The 24,428-nt window shown below is 41.7% G+C and overlaps 1 protein-coding gene across 1 annotated transcript in view; it reads left to right on the forward strand.

The window, feature by feature from the left end:
* Positions 1–1,048: 1,048 nt before the first annotated feature.
* Positions 1,049–24,428, forward strand: part of gria4a (glutamate receptor, ionotropic, AMPA 4a) — an 82,681-nt gene continuing 59,301 nt past the window's right edge. Inside the window, exons 1-2 of the mRNA XM_068316788.1 lie at positions 1,049–1,142; positions 3,721–3,879. Coding sequence (XP_068172889.1) covers positions 1,049–1,142; positions 3,721–3,879 — 253 coding nt within the window. The remainder of the gene's footprint in view (positions 1,143–3,720; positions 3,880–24,428) is intronic.

Raw genomic sequence — 24,428 nt, forward strand, 5'->3', positions numbered from 1 at the left:
GACGTCATTTTCTTTATGAAAGTCATTTTCTGCCGCTGAATGTTGGCACTTTTCTTTCTTATGTTTTTTTTTTTTTTTGTTCTCCCCCCCCCCCCCCCCTTTTCCGCACCAGATATTTGCGCTCATGAGGTCGTGACGTGAAACATCTACAACGATGATGTCTGCGCGGTCCCCGGGACGCCATCAACGTCCCCGCAGCTGTAGGCGGCCCGAGGTTTCCCTGATGTCATCCGCTCCCTTGGTGGGACGCACCCAGGCAGCTGCAGAAGTAGACCAATGCGTCAGGTTGGATGAATACATGGAGGCGCAGGCACAACCTCTTTCACTTTAGTCTGCTCATCAAAAACTCTAAATTGAAAAATCCCCACTTACCACCTCAAAGTGAAAACAATCACTTTTCTCTTAGTTTATGCTTGCAATAATGAATAAAAATAACAATATTAAGAAATAAATTATTTGGAGGAGTGGTGACATACGAAATATTATCCACGGTGGGCTAAATTTGGAAATATACGAAGGGGACTAAGACACCAAAGTGTTGCGCGCAAACGCGCACACTCATGAGAAGCCCCCGTTTTTGCCTTACCCACTGCCAAAGAAATGAGATAAATTGTTGGCGCAAGTTTAAGACCGTAGTGATGGAGATGAGGTGAGGGGTTTGTGCGAAGAGAGAGATGCAGACCATCTGAGTGCATGAGAGAGAGACGGGGCGCGCATGTCCAGTTCCTTCATGCAGGCTGTTCTCCTCGCTCGCCAATCATTCTAGCGAGTTTCCCCCCACTCTTTCTCTCTCCCCGTCTTTGCCTGTGCACCGGACGCACAGCTCTCTCCGGAGCAGACACTGCAGGGGGAAGAAACGACGGGAGCGAACGAGCCCACCATGGAATAAAGGATACCGCTGGACAAAACGGGGGGGGAAAAAAAACCTCTTTCCTCTTTCTTCTGTTGCCCTTTTTTTTTCCCTGACGCCGTTTCCCTCTCTTTCTCATCTCCCCACTTCCACCTCAATGTCTCTCAACAGTTACTGAAGGGATTGAAGGACAGAAAAATGAGGAATATTATTTTTTCTTGGCACTTTCTCGGGGTGTATTCCGCCCTTTGTGGATTGGCGACGGGGGCTTTCCCTAGCTCTGTGCAGATAGGTGAGTTGGTGGATTGCCGGTTTTACGCACGGACACTTAGAGACTACACTGAACATCAGTGGATTTTGCCACACAGCAGTCACCCAGGAAAGGAGCTTGCACCGGGACGCTCCAAAACACAACCAGAAAAAATGGAATTTCATGCAAGAGTGTTAAATTCATAAGTAAATATAACGTTTTAAGTTGCATTCTCTTTGGTTTTATGCTAGATTTTTGTGCCAACGTGACATTTGGCGCATCGTCTCTGCTGTGACTTATATATTTCATAATTGCGCACGAACTCTTTTACTCTGCACTATCCTTTTTACTTTATTTAGGCGTTTCAAAGGCTGCTCAGCATCCTTGAATGCATCAGCGAGCTTTGTTCCCTTAGTCTTCTTTACTGTTAAGACCCTGCAGTATTTTCTCTCTCATCTCTCTCTCCCTCTCATTCTCTCTCCCTCTCTTTCTACCCCCCCTCTCCCTCTCTCTGCCTCCCCAATGCCCTTTGTCAGAGAGAGAGTAGCCTGTGTTTCATCCCGCCTTATAGATCAGAGATAAAGTTAACTAAACCTGGATTGTCATCCGTTTACTCATTGAACAGAGACCACACATGCACAGCATCCCTCTGCTCTCTCTCTCTCTTCCTTACACACACACACACACACACACACACACACACACACACACACTTTCCTACAAGCATATGTGTGTTAATGAATGCACTGCATCACTTCTTGTGTGGGGCAGTGGGGAGGTCCTATAATGAGATCGGCTCCTTGACTCTGTCTCCTTACAGCTGCCAATAATTTTCTAAATATTTTCCGCTTCAGCCACACACACACACACACACACACACACACACTAATTCAAACACACACACTAATTCAAACACAGGTTTCCTAGGCTTGCTCGTGCACAGCGTGTACATACAGTCATAAAAATGCACACATGCTGCATGTTTGGTACACTTCTGCAAATTTTCACTCCCTCACATCATATGGGTGCAGACAGGGAACGCACACATGAAAATGCATGCATGTGGACACATACACACACACACATACACACACACACTGCATAAAGCATGTCACTCAGAAGCACACACATACATCCTTCTTTGCCACAGAATCATTCACTTGGCTCCCCAGGAATCATTTGCATATCTCTGCATAGCACATAAGTGTAATGTCAGTAGAAGAGCACACACACACACACACACACACACACACACACACACAGACATTATCTTTGTATGTGTGTCAGTAAGACAATGCAGTCAGAGACTGACACAGAAGAGAATGTTGGTGAATTACCTTCCAGACACCAGTGCAATAAAATGCTTCATCAGGAAATTTCTCCACTCCTCATCCAGTTGAAGTATGTGTGTGTGTGCGTGTGTGTGCGTGTGTGTGTGTGCGTGTGTGTGCGTGCCTCAACATAGGACTCATACATAACAGTTTAATTAATGTAGCGAAACACTGATCACTGGTTTTCATGCAGATCAATTCCGAGAAACATGCACGCTAACGGAACATGAACTTTTACAATGCACGAGACACATGCGTGCACTAAAACACATGAACACATCTAGTGACATGTAGTGACTACGGCTTGGTTCGATACGCTCTGCCTCCCGACTCCTCCCATGTCATCTCCCCCCACCCCCCTCTCCTGCTTCTCTCTCTGTCTTCCGATACAACGTCAAGGCTGCACGGTCTGCCGGTGTAATCCAATTCGGTTGAGTTGAGTCTGATCCCTTTAAGCTTAAATCACATCAGTTTATCTCAGTTCAGTTCAACCTGCTGTGTGAAGAAATGCAGACATAACCTATAGAAATGGCAGACGAAGCCCATTTATATCAGTGATACGAGCAGCAATACAAACCAACACCAAGTTCTATTCAGGTAATGAAAATATTAGATATAGTGGATAACCTTTATCTCTTACATATGGTCACGTCGGTCCCCGCCTTCTGTTTCTGGTTTGTTTTTTTTACTCCATGCTGTCAGTTTCATCGTCTTTAATCTTCTCGGCCCCCCTCCGTAATAATTTTTCACTTTGTCAGATGGACCATATTGAGGGATCCTCTCATTTTTAAAGGCCAGCTGACATTTAGAGCTCGCCTCCCTCTCCCTTTCTTCATGCTCCTCCCTTAGTAAGCTGACACCTTCTGATCAGGTTTTTCTTTTATGCCCCCCCCTCCAACTCATTATCCTTTTGACTGCTTTGCCTTTCACTTGTCTCTATTTTTTACTGTCCTCCCCTCCTGTCCCTCTCCCATCTTTCTCTGATTTCATCAATGAACTAGTCAATGCGGGTATCCAAGTGTCTCATGTTTATGTGTGTTTGTTGAAGATGAACTGAAAGACAAATGATGTTTAGCAACAAAAGCTAATGAAGATCTTGGCTTTCTTCTCTCTCTCCTCCTCCTGGTCTGGTGTCTCTACCCTCCCATGCTATCTATCTATCCTTCTCCACATTACTCCCCATGTCATACAAACACTTTCCATCCTGCAATAACTCACATCCTCATCTTCGCCATCTCTCTTTGTCACTCTCTCTCTCTCTCTCTCTCTCTCTCTCTCTCTCTCTCCAGGTGGGTTGTTCATCAGGAATACTGATCAGGAGTACACGGCGTTCCGACTAGCCATCTTCCTTCACAACACCAGCCCCAATGCTACCGAAGCTCCCTTTAACCTGGTCCCACATGTCGACAATATAGAGACCGCCAACAGCTTTGCCGTCACCAATGCATGTGAGTGCAACAACTTTTGCAAGCGACTTTATTTTTTTTTTTTTAAATTCTCACTGTCTCATCTCAGTCTGTGCCTTCTGATGTTTAATGGTTCACGCTGAAACGTTGTCATCTTTTGTTCGAGTGGTCCTTCCTGGAAGAGGTTTAAAAATCTGGCTTGTCTGAACAAATCGCTGTTCTGAAATGTTGATTTTTAAATCCCAAATCACATTTTAATGACTTTGACATTTAAACTCTCACTTGCCAGACATTCTGAGGCCATATCGCTGGTTAATTTTTGCAAATTTGACTGTTTTTCAATCATACTTTATGCGATTCACATCTTTTCCCAACTAAGCAGCATCCCATCTGCGAAGAGTGTAATATCACCCATCACAATTATGGTTTAATGCAACTATAAAATTAGACTCAGAACAGTTGGAAACTGTGATGAAAATGGGTCCTCTGTGTTCAGAACAGAGAGGAACAGTTGGTGCATGTGACCTCTCTGATGTTTTTGAAGGATGACAGCTAATCTTTTGCCGTCCCTGTCTGTTCGTCGAGAGTTGAAAATCTAATCCCTCTCACTCCCTCTTGACCTAGAAGCATGCGAGAGAGTATGTGTGTGTGTGTGTGTGTGTGTGTGTGTGTGTGTGTGTGTGTGATGTTTGCGCTTGCAAGTCTGTGTTAACAAGGCAATGTGGACAGCCAAGTGTTTGCCAACAGCTATTCATGTGTCATGTTGTGCAAATATTCATGAAATCGTTCAAAGACCAGACGTGACACGCTGGGACACCAATTTAAGTTGAATTTGCACTTATTTGACGCTCGCCGGTTTATCTGACGTGCTTACACTTCTTTGCTGTGTCGTTGGGCTTCTCTTCTCTGCATCACGTCGTGAACTGCTTCACTATCGCTGACTTGTATTGGCTAAACAAACAAGATAGCTGGCTGGTGCAAGAAGTCCATTCCTTCAGTCTGCCCATCGGGCCGCCGGTGGCCCATCGGCTGTTTGCTGGAAGTGGATCCAAACATTTTTCACTATCATCAAGAGGAGATTGCATGTTGCACTGTCCATATTTGGTGTTTGGACTCTCTCTACCTCTGCTGTGACTCTCTGTGGACTCAAGAAGTTGGGTTTCTTGCTCTCTGGCACCTGCTGAAGAGGTTGCGCCACATCAATCTAAATAACTGATTCTTTTTCGAGTGTCTCTGTGTGTGTGCTTGCACATATTTGAAACGGGAACGAATCTTTTAATAGATACCCGCCGTGCGATTCTCTCTGTCGGCCTGCCTCCTGGTGGGATATATTCATGCCAGTGCACCAGAACAGGCTAACGGTTATGTTAGCACCCTGCTCTTTGATTCAACACAAAAAAAAATAGCAATTAGAGTGGTGTGCCTCTGCAGTGTGTGTGTGTGTGTGTGTGTGTGTGTGTGTGTGTGTGGTTATGTTGATTAATGAGGTTGGCTCGATAATATGAAAATTCATTTCCTTTTAAAATACGAGGGGTGTGCACAGCGTTTTGGCTTTTCTTTTTTGTCTTTACAAAAATGAATTCTTCCTCAAGGGTATCACATTCTATATAGTAGCACTCTGATAAAGCCCTTCCATCTTATGTAGGATACATTTCCAAACGATCATTGCGAGCTGTACACCTGCTTATCTCATCAAATCGACCCATGGCGATGTAAACTGTGGGTGGAGCGAACAGAATCAATAAAACAATGGACTACTTCTCCTTGTGATATTATATTACAGTGTTTAACAAGATTCCTAAAGTATCTCTATGATGACTGGGGCACAACTGTCCAGCAAACGCTACCGAAAATGCAAAGTGATACTTTGCAGGAGAGCGTTTCAAACTCTGCCTTTAGTACTGCCTTGTAACTGATCGGTGTTATGCTTCACCTGGGTACAATAAATTTAGGCATTTTATAACGCCAGGCTTCATTAGCATAGTATTTAACTTCAGCCAAAAGCAAACCACACTGAATCCCAAATAAATACTGGATAAAGAAAATCCTTGGCCCTTGTATAGTGGCCCCACCTGAGCGATCAGACTAGCTAATACAATCGACTATGATTTCAAGTTACTCTGATTTACATTCCACACTTTCTCCCACCTATAAGCATCATCATCACATGAATCTATTTAAACTGTGTGAGTGGGAATGTACACCCTGAACATGCAGGTATCTATTATATATTATAATGCAAGGAGGATGAATTCTATTAGCGATGAGTAAATGGGGCGTTCAGGAAGGGGGGAAAAAAGGATTAGGTTCAATCAGTTAGGAATATAATATAATTAAAACAATTCAGCAGATGCTTTTACAATGTATGCATGACCCGAAGCCCCGGCGGCTGAGATATATGAAGGTGTCTGCAGGAGAATTCATTCTCTCTTTGTTCTCGCACTCTTGTTGCTGCTATATTCACTTCAACCTCAGTAACCCGCCGGAGTTTTAGTCGTAACAAATTCATAAAGGGCAGTAACGTGCTGTTAACACTAGAGAGCTTTATTTTAAACCAAAGTGGGATGCCCAAAGTTCTCATGGAAGCGAATATATCTATACACTGGATGTTGAATGTTGCCACTGCTGTTAGAAAGCATAGAAAAAGTTGAAAGAATGAAGTTAAAACAGCAAGAATTTGTCATTAAAAGGTGACTCGGAGAAGGTCGATGATAGCTGGACCGGGTTTCATGTCCATCCGCAAAAAACTCATCAACAGCTATGAGTTGGCATCAGCTGCCCCGGCTGATGTGTTACTTCATTTCCATGAATACCACCATTAAATCCTCATATTCAGCGTCCCGGTGTCACAAAAAAAAACTGGCTGTACTCTCTAATATGCCAAAAGTTTATTCAAGCGTGGCTGAAACGGCTCCCCGTCAAATGTGCAATTTATTCCTGTTGGGGGCAAATTAGGTTAAGCTAAAGGCTTCAGAGCCCAGCTGTTTGAGGTAATTAAACGGTCTATTTAAAAATAAAAGTGTATGCTTATGACCGATTTTAAAAATGTATGCCTTCATGGACCGTATTGAGAGATGGTTTCATGTGTTGTCTGTTTTTGGCCTCTCACACACATTTATACAGACAGACAGTCAGTTTCCTCCTTTACCCTTTTGCACACATCTTGTTACTGTCAAACTGTTTTGCTTGTGTCTTCCTTCCCCTCTTACTGTTTGATTTTATCCCCAGTCCTCTTCTCAGCTGGTCTCTTCCTACATAATAGCACACACACACACACACACACACACACACTGGCCCACAACTGTAGGAGTTTTTAGAAACTGAAACTCTTCAATGTGAACTTTCTGCTCTCTCTCCACAGTCTACAATAAACAAGTGGAACCAATTCCCTCTCCCTTCCTATCGCTCTCTCCATCTCCTTCTTGCCCTTTTGCTTTTCACTTGTTCTGGCTCATTCTGCTGTCACTGGCCTCTTTGTCTCCTCATATTCGCTCTCTCTCCTCCTTCGCCTCTCAATTCCTCATCATTTTTTTGCCCGCTCTCCCCTACGTCCAGGCGTGGTGAATGGATCTCTAAATTAATCCCTGACTTTTTGCTCTGGGTAGTGAGCAAAACGCTTCACATTAGAATAGGGAATTCTTGCCTCTGACCTTGGCCAGTTCCTCCTTATTCTGGTATTCAGGAAGCGTGAACAGATCATTAAAAAAAAAAAAAAATCCCTCGTCTGTCGTTTTCTCTTTTCACAGAGAACTACAGCTCATTTTCTTGCCTCATGGTCAAACATGCTTTCATCAATCTTTCTTTGTTCTTTCCTGTCTTTGCATGCATTTCTTTTTATTGCAGTACATAAACACATACATCCATGTAGTTGTGTATTCACTCCTGACTCCTGTCTTTGTTGTTTTTGTATTTGTGTGTCTTTTTGATGTTCCGGCGCTGCATTATTCCACTGGGTTCACCACTTTGTCTCCGTTTGCTGGCTTATAGAAAATAATGGATGTGGATAAGTGTGACTAAAATCAGAAGTGTGTGTGTGTGTCTATGAGGAGCTTTTGAATGTGACTGTGTGCACGGGGGGGGGACCCCCAACCTGCTAAGAGAGAGTGATGAAGATAGACAGAAAGTGATAAGGTGAAATTAGGGAAGGAAGAGAGAGAAATGGAGAGAAAAGTGTTTGTAAGTAACGCGAGGTGAAGGCTGGTCTGTGATCCCAAGAGCAGAGAGACACCACGATGTGCTGTTATGACTGTAAATGCGAGTCTCGATACGTGGGATGATTCTCCTGCTTCAATCCATTTTTGGATTAAAGACAAAAAAACGGCTGAGACTGGGCTCCGTTCTGAAACCTGCTGAGGATGAGGATGATGTGTGTGTCATGCCGGTTGATACGTTTCCCCATAATTCAGCGAGTTAATGTAGTGAATCATATCAATCGTGTATCGCTGGTAAATCAATGCTGCTTATGCATTTAGATGGAGGCTGCACCTGATTATCCTTTGAGGGGCAACCGTCTCTGTCTCAATATCCTTGAGGTGTCAGTCTGGTTTTGTCAGTCAAGGATAGAGATAATGAAGGTTGGAATGCATAAGGTGATTAAGTTTGGACTTAGGGATGGTAGTTAGACCCCTACTTAAATTCCCCATCTTGTCAATCCTTACACTATTGATTGCTGCATTTGCATTAAAATGATATTTAATTAAATATTTATATACCACCTCTGTGCATCCCTTGGCTCATGTGTTGTCTGTTAACACTTCTAACACTCTGAGTGCAATTGAGGACCAGGATCTGCATCAGATGAGGACAGGGTTGGGTATCAGTCATTATGGGAGTCAGTCGGGGTGGTTTGGCTCGATGGCGGTAACTGTGGAAGGATGGTATGTTGTAAAATTAAAGGAAGTTGACCTGCTACCCTTTTTTATTTTCATGCATTGTTTTTATCTGATGTGGTTAATGGTGATGCTTTTAATACAGTCTGTAAACATGGGAGTGAAAAAGGTCACTGGCAGCTAAAGCTTGATGTATAGTCCTGTGTTAATGGTCTTTACAGCGCAGCCAATACATGCGGTCACCATAGCAACTGCTTGTTTTACCAGGTGATTCTGATGCCGGATGAGATTGTTGAGAGTGAAGATAAGATTACGGAAGTTAAACAAACATGTAGATATCTGTAGTAATACCCGGGGGGCACCTGGATGGAGCCGTGCTGCTATAGGTTCTAATGAATCCAGGTCCCTCAGTGATTCCAGGCTGCTTAATTGTTCTGTGTTTCCTTCCAGCTTGTCTTTACACACTCCTGCTCATTAAGGAACCAAGTAGAAACACTCTGTTACGTGTCTCCAGCACTGCCTCGACAAGAAAATCACTGCATCTGTGCTGATGTTGTTGTTCACTGACAAGGTGTTAACACATAGGCGTGCGCGTACACACACACACACACACACACACACACACACACACACACACACACACAGACACACATAAACAAACAAAGAGAAGGTCCTCACCAAAATCAAACTCAGATATTTGTAGATCACATCAATTTTTATCATTTTTAAATAAAAATTTGTGTGTGTGTGTGTGTGTGTGTGTGTGTGTGTGCACGCATTCATTCATTCATTTTCTAATCGCGTTTCATCCGCTGTCGCGGGGAGCTAGAGCCTACCTCAGCCGACTCTGTGCCTGATGCAGGGGACACTCCAGGCGCAACGCCAGTATACCGCAGAGCCACACATATACAGACAAACTCTGCACAGAGCGAAACCAGGAACCGCCTTTCTGTGTGGCAACAACGCTACCCACTGCGCCACCGTGCTGCCCTGTGTTATTGTGTTATTATAATAATAATTAAAAAATAAATAAATATTGATATTATGATTATTATTACAAATTTATTGTAATTACAAATTAAGGTTAAGGGCCTCAAAAATTACATTCAAACTTGACCAGGGTCTGACTGCTGACCTACACCACCTTAAGTTGAATATCCATCTACTTGACATTCATAGCTGTGAGAATAAAACATGATTTTATGGAGGGACGTAATAGAAACGGCTGGATGCGTTACAGTAAATTCACTGTCACACATACACACACATACACACACACACTGGGTGGTTAACAGTCATTAGATAGAGACGGTATGTAAATGAATCCCATGTATAATGACCTGTTGTGGCTGGAAAATTGAATGATGGTAGCAATAAAAGTTGAGCATTAACTTTGACCGCCTCCAGTTTATTAAGTCCGAAATTGATTTTGCTTGATAAGCCTGTTCACAAACTTCTCATAGTTCCAACTCCATTCCCGGGATGGATTTAGTCATTCTTTTTGAAGCTAGACTTTTTAAACTAGAGCTTAAAAACCAGTTTTCTTTTCAGGGTTTTTCCATATATAAAAATAGTCATCGTCATACTTATTATAATGGATTCATCTTATGAAAGCCCAAAGCTACATTATCAGAATTTTTTTTTTTAATAAAAAAGGAACAGTGCAGCAAATATTAAATGCAATCAAACATCATTTTATTTCTGATCTGAGGTTCAACATCCACCAGCATGTCAGGGGGTTTTGTTTTCTGGTTTCAGCCGTCAAATCAACTGCAGTCATGCTGAGCGGTCAAACAAAGGCTGTAATCAACTCATAAGTCAGCCCAGGTCTTCCTCATCGAGTCACGAGTTCTTCCACATAAAACATGTTTGCAGTCAGTGACCAGTCACAAAAGTGGTCGGATCTACTGGCAGCAGAACGCCAAAGACAAACTGTATGTATACTTGTGAAAAAGTGAAACACATAAGCAAAGCTACAAGTGGGACAAGGACACTCCTGTCTAAAAGTGTAAGACAATTGGCTCTTAATATCCCTGCCTCATCATTTAATCCTGAATAGGCCTGAATATAATAAATTTATCCCCACGATGAGTTGGTTTCATACTTGATATACTGTAAAACCAATAGCAACAAAGACAGAAAAGGACTCCTCACACCGCTCCCAGTGCACCTCACTGCACCCCAGAATGGGATCGATCAGTTCTGAGCCAACTCGACTATCTTGAAAAACCTGGTTATAAAAATGACTTTTATATTTCAGTTGGCGCTGTACCTATATTCTAATCTCAAATTCTTCTCTACAGCTCCCTAGTTTCATGTCAGACATTGCGTCAATAGTTTCCTTCTATGAGCACCGGTCACCTCACTGGCGAACAGATCAGTGCTGCTGCTTTGTGTTATTCCATTACCACCTAAAATAATAAATGATGCACTGACAAAATATGCAGGAAGCTATCGTTTTTTTGTTTAGGTGACACTTTTTTTTAATGAACAGTCACATCTGGCAATGATAGCAGTGACTAATAAGATGGTAATATAGCACTCTGTCCGTCCATCCATCCATCCAGTTTGATATGAGCTGTACACGTGACAAACCACACACCAAACTTTCTTATAAGGGTGAAGTAAAAGCCAATGAAAAATGCATTTTGGGAATAGATACCCCAACACAAAAGCAGAGTAAAACTCTGCTAATGAAAGACTTTGTGTGTGTGTGTGTGTGTGTGTGTGTGTGTGTGTGTGTGTGTGTGTGCGTGTGTGTGTGCGTGCATTTCCTTGAGACAGTCTTATTGCAGGTTGTTACCGACTACAGAGCCTGAAGCTCGGTTGAGTGAAATCCTCCCACATCCTGCTGCAGCGTTCTGTCTGCTTCTGCAAAAAAAAAAAAAAGGGAAGAGATGATCACCAGAAAAAACATTTTAATCAACGTGATGTAGAGAATGTCCAACAGAAGGATTGGTCCATTGAAAGGTTTAATGTGAATTCAAGGTTTAGACCTTTATTTTTCTTGCCTGTTTGTTCAAGGCCCGACAGTAATGAACGGTGAATAATATTATTAGTCCATGCAGAATGTCTCGGTGAATAGCCACGCTCCCTCCAGGTAATCTGACTTCACCGGGATAAAAGGCAGACGGCGTCTCCTTAACCCACTTGCTGACTCACACCTACACACTAATATCCACACACACACACACACACACTCATGCAAGTGCATCGACTGCCTCCGTCTAATGCCTTTCATTAAGACCTCTCTATTCTCCCAGCGGGCAACGATAGCTGCGCTGTAAACATTTAAAATGTCTGTTTCTTCTGTGTTTGTTTTTTCACGCTCCGGCGTTCGGAAAGATGAAACGAGATGACAGCGGATTTTAAGTGTTTCCCATCACCTCAGCTAAGCACAGGGGTGTTTATGCCGAACGGCAGCCATGTACACTGTAATTGTCTGTGACGTCTTTTTGTTGTCCTTCACTCTCCGAGCTCAGCTGCTGTTTTCATGTTCAGAGGAAAGGATTTCCATTTCCTTTTCTTCTCCTTTCTTTCTCCTTCACTCCCCTCCTGACATGACAAACACGATCTTGTGCATAAAACGCAAAAAAAACAAAAAAAAAACGTGCTTCCCTTATCTTCTACTTCCCCCCCCCTTTCTTTTTTCTCTCCACACTTTTAATTCACTTGACTCATGCTTCCTTCCTCCCTATACTTCTCTCCTGCCCACCCACCTGTTTCTGCTATGGCTCCACATTCATTACTCATTAACTGTCAAGTAGCTTTTTTTGGTGTGAGATGACATACAGTATATGCATAGTTTACATCACATCCCTGTCATTTTTGATGCTTCGTCTTTAAACATCCACCTGCAGTTGGTCTCTTCATATCCCCACCCGTGTGTGTTTGTGTGTGTTGGTTTCCATGGATTTATGACGTGGATAAAAGGAAGGGCATTAGTTAATATTGATGAGTGCTGCCACTCGGTCCTTCTCACCGAGACTCACTTAGAGATGAGAGGCATGACCTTTTACACACACTCCTCCCACACAGATGCTAACCCTTGCAAAAAAAAAATGCTCTGTATACTTGTATTATTTAAGTTCAGCTGCACTCATTCTGCCCCTTCAACTGCAGTAATGTCGCTTCTAACATGCCGGTCACTATTGATTAAAAATCTGTCTGCTTGTAGGGGGCATTAAGATTTCCCCACACCTCCGAGTCGGTGTCGGCCTTGAACCGATTCATCCCTAATGGCCGATTGGTATTCAGGAAAAGTAATAGATTCCTAGGTAATTCATCACACACACAAATAGGAAGAGACAGAGCAGGAAGCAAAAAAGCTATTAAGCTGATCAGAGCGGGGAGCAAGGTTCATAAGAGGAGAGAAAGGCTCTCATGGAAATCAAGAAAAATAATTAATTATGCACTCTGTGGCAATTATTGTGGGGGCAGGCACATGAAAACACACACACACACACACACACACACACACACAGACACACACTGAAACACACACGCGCACTCAGAAATGCAGAAGAATCAAGTCATCCTTCGTGCCAGACATGAAGATGGCCGCTGAGAGTGTTTGGATGTGTTTTCTGTTTCTGTGTTTAGCGGTCTTATGGGTCAGTTTCTTCCTGACAGCAGTGGTATTTATCCTGTTAAGCTCACTGGTTTACCTAGGTGTGTGTGTGTTTGTATGTGTGTGTGTGTGTGTGTGTGTGTGTGTGTGTGTGTGTGTTGTAAAAGCCATATCAGAAATTGCCTACTAACATTCAGGCACTTCACACTGAGATAGTGAGGTGCATCAAATGACACACACACACACACACACACACACGTTTGATCTGATCCTTCAGGCAGTTACGGTGATGGATGAATACTTCCCTGCTTCTATTTTTAACGCGGGTTTCTGCATTCTTATCTTCTTCAGGGTAGAAACGTGGAGAACATCACCTCCATCATGATCACAAACACAAATTCTTCTGCGCTTGTTCTCCATTCCTACTGTTGTGTAACTGGAGGAAGGTTTTCCTCCCTTCACAGCCCTGATGAGACGCATCATCTTCATTCAACTACTTGACTCGTCCTTCTGAGGCAGGAGAGCTGCCGGGGCCCCACATGGGCCCCACTAGCCGCCTCCTAAGGAGATGCCTGTGGAGTATTACGACATTACAACAGCATTATATTATTACTGCTGCATTAAGTACCGTTTTACTGCTGCAGATGCTGCAGTGCATCATATCATAGAAGAACACTGTGGTTGTGGTGTCCTTATGCTGGGGATACCCACATGTCTGTAGTTAAAGATGCACAGGATGTAGAAACTGACTCATTTCTTTTTAAAAAGTTGAAAATCTTGGTTACCATATTCTCTGTGGACGGTGTAAGTTTCCCATTAATGCTCAGTGCTGATATCATTTTCTTCTATTTTTCATGTATGTGCAATGTTGAGTAACATACTTGTGTGTTTGTCAATTCAGCGGTTTTATTTAACTTTAATGTTCTCTGCCATGCTATTAAAATACTACTTCATAACAGATTATTTCCTCATAAAACCGTGACACTCCGGAACAAAGACTTCTTTAACTCCCACAGTAAATTTCAGCCAATATTTTTTTTTTTTACTGCTGCTTTATAAACGAGAGATTTAAGACTATGCAATTAATAACTACCCTCCGGTGTCGATAGAAAATATATTTCCACGAGCTGTGACATTGGCGATGTTGACACTCAAGGACGCTGGAGCTCTTTATGAAATCAGCGACATCATTTTTTTTTTTTTTTACCTTATTGTGAGACGAATCCCTTCGAAAATGTTTTAATTGGAGCTCCTTAAAAAATGAAATTCATTCGAATGAAAGTGCATCCTTGACCTCTAAGTGTAAAACCTTTTCTTGTACTGTGTGTGATGATCGCCGTGACACCTTCTCAATCACTGAGTTGGGGAAAAATAAACTATCTGAGCATTCATGTTCCTCTTGGCATTGCAGAAAAGTTCACCACAGGGTCAAATCCTCCCCATCTGGGTCCCGTGTAGTCGGAGGAGTCACCAGAGGGTGCTTATAAATGGGATCACCAACCGCCTGAAGGACCCACTGCTGTTCCTTTTTTTTCTTTTTTGTCTGATTTTCTCAAGACAGAGGACATTGCTCATTATCCATTCCAGATTCATCTGTTCACGTCTAAGCTGTTTCTGTAAGGTCAGAGTACGTTTGTGCTTCCACACGTTTCTAGACATTTGTCATGTCTGTCCACCTGTGTGTTTGCACATCGTTTTTTGTTTTTTTTTAACTGAATTAGATAAATGCCTTCAATTAGAAGCTATTGCTGTCCAGCCACTGAACATTGAAATAAAACACTCAGAAAATGTTAAATATGACAGTTGTCAACATTTAGTTCGTTCTTTCTTTCTTTCTGAAAGAGGAATATGTTTTTTTGCTCCAGATTGGAAGGATGGAGGTGCATGGGAAGGTGGAGGGGGTCTAGATAAGAGAGAATTGAAGAGAGAGGACAACACTTCATCTCACATTGAGATATATTTGTGTTTGTGTGTGTACGTTTTTTGTTTTTTTTATCTAATCCTATGCATCTTCCTGGTAATGAACAAGGAGACTGGAGTCTGCTTGATGATTGCTTCAAATACAGACGTCACACATCATGAATTACACTGAACTAATGCACATTCACTTAAAGTGTCCATCTCACTCATGGATACACACACACACACACACAGACACACACACACACTCATACACGCATGTCCGACTCTGTCTTTGCTGATTCTCCCACAGGCTCTATTCCTCACACACACACACACACACACAGAAAAGCGCACACACAAATGCTCAGACACTGGAGGGGATGATAGGAAGATGGTACAGATGGCGTGCTAGAGTAGTATTATACATATGGGAAGGTAATATCGTCAGAGCAGTCATCTGGGGAGAAGGAGAAAGAGAGACTGGATCTGCAGAGAGACACTGAGGGAGAGAGAGGATGACTTTCTGTCACACGTGGCCACAGGGGACGATTCAAGACCGCGTTCTGTAGTGTCCATTAATTGTTCTTTACATTATGCACGTAAATAACAGAAAATGTAGTTTTTAAAGGATTGTGCAACTGTAGCTATAAATTTTAAGGATGTAATATCCCTTGAGACATAATATGTAGTCACATGCAGTGTACATGTTTGTGGAGCAGCAGTGGTTTTGCAGTTTGATTCCAGACCTGGGGCCTTTCTGTGTGCAGTTTGCACAGGTTCCACAGCAAAAAATATGCATTAAATATTAATGGATGACTATTAACTGCACATAGATGTGTGTGATGTGTACCCACTTCTGGTTATGCTGGTCAGACGCTGTGATTACCAGAACACTGGTAAGTCCAACACCAATTCAGCCGGAGCAAATTTATTTTAAGAATATGAAACAGATGTGAATTAAATTGGACTCATGAGTAATAGAAACAGAATAGACGGTCAATATTTACCGTTACTTTCAGCTGCATCACGTTTGCCGAGACATTAGGTGGGCAGACAAACATGACTCAGAGGAGGAGATGCTGAATTGTTTTAATTACGCCGACATAATTCGTGAAATCGCTCAAACTAATGTCCTGTAAATACTAATAGGTGGATTTGAAAACGTCATGTAGTAGATTAATATATTGTTTTTTATCATGATGACTGTTCCTATTTGTAGAGATTAAATTTACATGCAGATGTTTGCCATTTCACTCCAACACATGTTATTACTAAACTAAATGTCCTCCTTGCTGATGTTTTTAGTTGCTCTGTAACTTAAGCGGTGCCATGAGAAGCAGTTTTATCTCTGACTGTCTCAGAGTCGTCCTCCAGGGCTGTCGGTCTACGATCGAGGTTTATCCTTGTTCCTGGACTTTATCAGGAAGCAACAGCAGTGATGCTGCACTACATTAAATTTTAAACAGGGTCCGACATGTTAAACTATGTTTCGTTGTTTAACCCGTTAGACCCTTGAGTTATTTGAGGTTGAGTCAGGCCTGAACGGCAAACCAGAATAAGAGAAGAATAGCTCCACAACTGTGAGATGCACTAGCATGACCTCGATAAGACCTAAAATAATTTGATCCAACTGTGAACAACATTGTTCTTTTAATTATGTCAGAGTAAACTTTGATTAAACTGAGGAAAAATTCACATTTCTATCCTCGCCTGATTTTTTTTCCCTATTTAAATCTAATATAAAGTCATTATAATAATATTTCCATCGACAGCATCCACTAAATCGACTCAGCAACTGCTTAAATGCAAATGTAATAAATGTGATAGCAATGCTGCAAAGTACAAAGAGTCTAGAAAAGGTTTTAGTAAGACATTTTTGTGACTTGAATGGGCAAAGAAAATAAGGATTTAAGCTGCAAACATTTTCTAATAATTGTTGCTTATGTGCATCTTTAGCTCATCTCAGAATAAACTAACAGATAACTGAGCTTCATAGCCTTCATGACATTCCATAAAAACAAACAGTGCACGCAGAATAATCAGAATTATACACTTCAATTTAAGTAGCTTTTTGTTTCAGATGTGTGTTATGGATCCAAACATCCACCTCCTTGTAGGCCTATCGATTACGACCATGTGGATAAAGACAATGTAAACAAGACGATCTCATAATGTGAGAAAATATCAAAAATGCATGAACTTGTGCTTTTGCCACAGAGCCAATGAGGACAGTATCTGTCACAAAAAAGGAAATCAGCAACATGATCTTCCTTTTTAGACACTGAATGTCATTACTCTGCATTCTCTTCCAAAGCAGCTTCCACTTTTGCAGTAACAACTCAAACAGACTGGAGGGTATAGATTGTAGCTTCTTTTTATAGAGCAAATCTATATTTCATGAGATGATTTCTGCATTTTGAACTCCCTGGACTTTTTTCAGCGTGTTCCTGCTCCAGATGCAGAGTAAGGTACAATACTGCCAAGTTAGAGAAAAATGAGAGATGGAAGAATGTGATGCATGTGACAGCAACTCCACATTAAGCTTGTGAAACATGCTTTTTCTTATTAATTGGTAAAAACTCAGTGTATTTTCTCTCAGGCGGGTTATAGATGGCCAACTGCAGCATTCACTGAATCTATGCATGTGCATTCGACCGCATTGGTGCTCATTCAACCATCCATCATTTCATCCATCCAACCAACACCAACGGTTGTTCATATCCTGTGCATGTCTTTGCACATTTTTCACTTTTTATTTTCTGTGTGCAATTATCTGCCCACTCCGCTTGTGGTTATCTGCATGCAAACAGCTTACCCTCAAGAAAGAGGGAATGAGTCATTATCAAACACAGCTCCCGAGAGCATGATGTGCAGATAAAGCTTTGAATGTTCGTCTGTTCATGTGTAATGATATGTGGATGGAGCGTCAGGCCTGGATGTGTGCTAATAGTGGGATTTGTGCTATAAAGAAAATTGTAATGCTGACCTGAGACCAGTAAATACGCAACACAGAATACTTTGTATACACTATTTATGTCACTTTATTATTACAGAGCTACATTAATTCATTTTTCAAATGTTAGTGCTGATTTGAGTTCGCAGGGATGAAACAAAACCAGTAAATGTTTGAGTTCAATTCACTTGGTAAAGGGACAAATATTTTTTCCACAATCCAAGTCCTCAAAACAACTAATTAATCATATTTACTGGAATCACTGGACCAAATTACCCTTGTTAATATACTTTATTAATCCCAGAGGAAATTGCAAATATCCACTGCTCAGACATAAATGTACATAATAAATACTGGATAAATAACACCAGGAGTAAATAGAAACACTAACAACACAGGAAAGGACATACCATAGGACATAGACTATACTAATAGAACATATACTACCATACCATACCACACTATACTACTTCATGTCTTTCCTTGGCGTTTTATGTGTATTTTGTATTTTTGTAGATGTCAGCTTTGGCTGTGAAGTTCTCTGGAATGCTGTTGCTGTTCTGAAAGAATGCAATTTCTTTTTTTGCACGTTCTCCTTTGAGTTGAAATCTGTTATAGGCAGCTTTCCAGCAAGGACATGCTGGTGGTTCTTATTGTATCCAATGGAAACATCCTTACGCACTAGATTCCCCTCTCTGGAAAGAACTGAATAAATGAGATGTCTCTACAGCTCTGAATTTCAATTTCCTGACCTCAGATGCAGTTGATTGTAAAGGTATAAACTTAGATTACCCTAAACTTTGAGTATTTTCTTATTATTGTGGGGAATTTACCATTAACCAAGAATGTGCAGAGTTGTTATTAGCTGAAAGAATTTGGAAAAAAAGAGGTCATCGGCTTGAAAAGACACCTTGATTTACCTTTCTGTTGCTTATCATGACTTTTATTTATGTTTGCACTAGAGTATGTTGAACAAGAGTTGGATATCGTGTTGGATATACGCAGCTACGTAAAGCATTCCTTATTGTCATGTAAACTTTCCCACTGATGGCCACGTTTTCCCACCTCAAAATCTCCATTGGCGTAATAAATATCGTGTTCCCCATTCAATGGAGCCTCAGCAGCGGTTGATGAGAGGCGTTCAAGCACTCCTCGTTCCATTTAACTAAATGCACTTCAACAAGTCATCCTGTGGTCACAGTGCGGTCATTCTATTTTAAAATTTGCCACCGCCACAAGTGGGTTGACATTTAAATGACTTGAGTTACCCCAGCATTTTAGCAGATGATTCCACCATAACAGTTTCCTGCTCTCCTGCCGCCAGAGAACTTCAGCATTATATTGAAGGTCTGCTGGCTACCTTGTAATCCTTTACAGCAAAGGCTGAAAGGTAAATTGATATCTTTTGTGAAATGAAGAAACTTGGACAGCTTGAGCAAAATCTTTAGAAATGCAAAGTGTCTTGAGCTAATTCATTATCCCTTTTGTGATTGTCAAATAATGCTGCACATGTAAACCAAGGAAAGCAAAAGAATATTCCGTCCGCTGTCATTCTGTAGAGGTCAGCTGAAGCTCAGCTGCTGTAAGAAGTTTCACATTAAAGCTTTTTGTATAAAGAAAATGACAAAGGTTTGCCCTTTTGTTTGTCTAAGGAGAATGTATGTGTGTTTATTCATGACTTTAATGTGTGTTTGTTAGAATATATATCAATGATTTTTTTTTTTTTTAGTTTAGCTCATCTATTTCTCGGGTGTATTGTCCTGAATGAAGAGGGAAATGTGTGTTTAGCAGCAAAGCGCGTGGGAGTGTTTGTGAATGTTCTGTTAAGCTTTCATCCGCAGAGGTTGACTTTTTGCTTGAGGACAAGTACCGTTCGTTGTGCTGCTCTCCTGCTGTGTGTGTGTGTGTGTGTGTGTGTGTGTGTGTGTGTGTGTGTGTGTGTGTGTGTGTGTGTCTGTGTGTAGACTCCCAGGGGAAGTCAAAGTGTAGTTACACTGAGGGCAGAACCGTGGACGCTCACGGGAACAAGGTGAAGGAAATGTCTGCTGCGCTGTCACACTCCCTCTGCCTGTTCTTCTCTCCCTCTCTCTTTTTACCTTTCATATTCAGATGAGCTTTGCTGAGACAACAGACACACAGAGAATGGCAGATTTTGTACATGACATATTTAATATGAGATATATTGCTAATTACATGATGCTATATCGTATTATTTGAGTGGGGTTTTTTCTGCAAATGCAATACTTGGTATGAGGACAGGAAGGAGATCCAATCTGTCTGTAATGAAGACTTTGATTCTATACTTTGAACTAAGAGTCCAAGAAAATAATGATCTGGCGCAGTGACAAGTCTATTTGTCTTGCTAACTATAACCAGACATAAATGTGAATATAAGCCAGGGCTTTGCACGGATTTTATTGACTAAGTTTTGACCCATTGAATCCATGGATGAACTCCAGTGCTGCGAAATAACCCTCTTCAAAGTCGAGGTAAAGCCTGCTTTTTTGTTGTTAATACCAATAATGTTGGGTGTGAAAAGGTTTAGGTCAAATGGAATGTGATTAGCTGATCTTTTCTGATATGCTGAGTTGAAACCAGAGTGTAAATAAGAAGTTTTCCTTCAAGTCTGAGGCCATGTTGTCTTCTAGAAAATGTTGGAATGCTCCCCTCTGGTCTATGAGTGACATTTTGCCCAAAGCCAATACATTTAAGCCTCTCATGTTCTCGTTCACAAGTGATAGATAAAGAGAGTGTGAGCTGGCTGGGGGGTCTGTTCAGACATCAACAGTAACACAGGCAAAGAAGCGCTCCTCTTACCAATCATCTTCATTCCAACACTCATCTACAGCCATGAGCTCAAGGAAGTGCCCCCAATGAATTATAATGTGGACACCGGCGGCCAAAATGAATTACCTCTGCGGGGTGTCGAGGCTCGGCCTTAGAGATAGGGCGAGGAGGGGACGGATTCTGAGGAAGTTAGAAATGGAGCCGATCCTTCTCTTCCAAAGGAGACCCTTGAGGTGGCGCTGACATCTGATCAGGATGCCCCCTGGGGGTTCTGCCTTTGGAGGCTTCCTGGACAGGTAGAGTTAGAAGGAAACCTCAAAAAACCCCTGGAGAATTTACCGCTGGGATTACATATCTTACTCATCTCATACACATGACCTGAGAGCACCTCAGGATTTGTATTCCTGGGGGGAGGAATGCGTGGAATACTTCGCTCAAACTTTAACAGATACACATATTTAAAGTAATACACATAATTAACATGTAGTAAATATTGAATTTACATGTACATTATTATATCCATGAAGTAAAATAAACCTGTATTGAAACACTTTTCTTTTAAATCTCCAGATTTTCCTGGGGCCGTACTTTTTTATATATATAAATTTGAAACCATACAGGAGCCTGTTTAGAAATGGAACCCTAATAATCAAGTTATTAATTCCTCACTGGTTTTATCCTGCAGCGATGGGCTTTATTCACCTCCAAACGTAAGTCGGAGATTGCATGGTTCGTCACATTCCAGAGAGTCTGCAGACGCAAGCGGCATTTCGTGGAATTGGAATAAATACAAATTCAATTCCGTACTCTTAATTAAATATCTGTCTCCTCTCATTCTAGAGGCAATATGAGACACTTAGGGGTTGTGTCCACCAAGCACCTCTTTTTTTAGCAAGCAGCAACACTTAGCAGATGCTTGGGGAAAGTGATAGTCATGGCTCTTCCTGTTGCTATGAGACAGTATGACACCATTGGAAGCACAAGGGTCTTTGAATTTTTTTATTTTTATTTTTTTAATCACACTGGCACATTGAGCAATAATATGTTCGGCTTTTAGCATTGTAATCTTTTTTCATTGCAAACAAGGAGGTAAAGGGGCCAACGACAAAGTCTTTGCAAACACAGCTCGACCGCAGACATCTGCAGCCGAAACACAAAGAACACAAAGCGAGATACACAACTCCTTCCTCTGCTCGCTCTACTGTGAGAGGAGTCTGTAAATTATGCTGAATATGAGTTACTGTTATTTAATTTGCAAAATAAAATAGGTCATTTGAACTGTATTATGAAAATCCAATTTTTCTGTGCTTTGACTTCAGAGATAAAGGTCTTGAAAACCTTGAAAACAAATGAAGTGAACACTGAAATGCATATTTAAAATAAGAGATTCTAAAACTTAACTGGAGGAATTAAGCAACGCACGTGATGACTGATAAGACTTTTAGTTGCATATACATTTACTATTTCCTCCACCGTCTCCTTCATATCAAAGTACTTAACAATATGTCTTTCTTAATCAGATTATCCACTTCTGCTTTTGGGATTAAACTCTTCTAATATTCATTATGGTAAAACAGCGGAGCGTTTTCTCGATTCATTTTACCAACAGCAAATTAAAGCCATTTGTGAGCTATTAAACCTCATTTTCTACATATTTTGGGGACGAGGGAAATTCGGCTCACCCCCATGCTTCTTGTTCGAAATCACTTTGAATACCAGACGAGCGTCAGAGATAAATCTTTAAAGTAATCTCTCCGTTTCTTCTATTTTCCAAATCTAGCAGCTCTTGAGACCTACCTATGACATATTACTGCATGCTGGTGATATACTGTATAACATTTCCTCCCTACCAGTCCAAATAAATTATGGGTTTCCTCTCACTCTGACACCGATGGTACTAAAAGGTCTTCTTCAAGGACACTTTTTGACACATGGACTAGAAGAGAGGCTCAAACCAACAATCATGCAATCAACAAGCAGCTCTCCCCACTGAGCCACAGCTCGCTAACCAGCCATCTTAAATTAGTCTCCATTGAGCTTACTTGAAGTGAATCAGATTGACCGAATCATATCAAAACAAGTCGAATTTAATTTAACGGTATGGAGGAGCGGGGGATGAGGGGCCAGACGATAAGGAGAGACGGAGGAGACAAGCGGAGGAGAATGAGATGGATGGACTGAGGGAAGAGTGAGGGAAAGCAGAGGTAAGGAGTGAGACGGAGGAGGAATGGGTGCTGGGATGTCATTTCCTGCTCTATTTATCTTGTGAAAACACTCAATCACTGCGGACCTACTCAGCCGGTAGGACGTAGACAAACAAAACGTCTGTGTCTGTGTGTGTGTGTGTGTGTGTGTGTGTGTGTGTGTGTGTGTGTGTGTGTGTGTGTTCAAGCAAGCTGTTGTTCTACCATATAGAGAACACCGGATGCAGTGCTACCTTTGAATACTAATCCAAATCCTCCTCTTGGATGCTTCCAAACCGAGACTAGAATGGTTCTCGGAAGAGCCTACACCTCCTCCAGGGATGAACAATCCTGTCTGTCTATTCAAGCTCATCTGGCTCCACTCCTCCTCAAGGTTTTACAGAAGTTTTGCATCGTTACGCAAGTTATTGAATGATGTTGCATTACGCCATCTTAAGGAAAGTTAAGATTCCTGGATTGGCTGCTGGATGTCAATCTTGTTTTACACCTCTTCTACAAAGTTATTTGAAAAAAATTTTTGCTCGTAAATGAAACCTGAAAAAACATCTCATTATGCAAATGATTGAATATAATTTTCTCAATGTTTAGGACATTTTGATTCATCTTTGATAATCTGGAATTGCAGAACTGTGTGAAAGAGACCATTAGCTGTTAATGTTTGGTGGTCCTCACCAAGTCCCTACTGCATGCATGCCTCTATTATATATCTTACGCTATACTTAGCTCTAGCATTGCAGTGCTGACCACTTTTAGCAATCGCACAGTGATGTGTCACAACAGAGGCATCCTCTTCAAAGAAACGCCTGTATCACGAGAAAATCATGTTGTACCTGGAGCTGCCTTGTCCATGTGTGAAACTGACAAGATGAGAATGTTTGAAGGCTTCTGCATGGCTACCAAACCAGAGAAAATCAAAAACGCACAACACAAGAGAGACGTGCATAACATGTATGCTATAGCATAGGAAGTCAGTGGTTGAAGCCTGTGTCTCAGCATTATTGCTCCCATAGGGGGAGAATAAAGAAGTCTTCTTACATACAGTATAAGGCGAGCACCCTCCCTCTCTTTCTTCTCCCCTCCTTTTTACCCTGTCTGTTGTGATGAATGGGTTTGATATCAACTGTGTGTGTGTGTGTGTGTGTGTGTGTGTGTGTGTGTGTGTGTGTGTGTGTGTGTGTGTGTGTGTGTGTGTGTGTGTGTGTGTGTGTGTGTGTGTGTGTGTGTGTGTGTGTGTGTGTGTGTGTGTGTGTGTGTGTGTGTGTGTGTGTGTGTGTGTGTGTGTGTGTGATGAATGACTGTGTATGTACTGGACAGGCCCGTAGGGCTTTAGCTACTGTTAGTAGTGC

This window comes from Antennarius striatus, chromosome 6 (assembly GCF_040054535.1).
Source record: "Antennarius striatus isolate MH-2024 chromosome 6, ASM4005453v1, whole genome shotgun sequence".
In the NCBI taxonomy this organism is placed as follows: Eukaryota; Metazoa; Chordata; class Actinopteri; order Lophiiformes; family Antennariidae; genus Antennarius; species Antennarius striatus.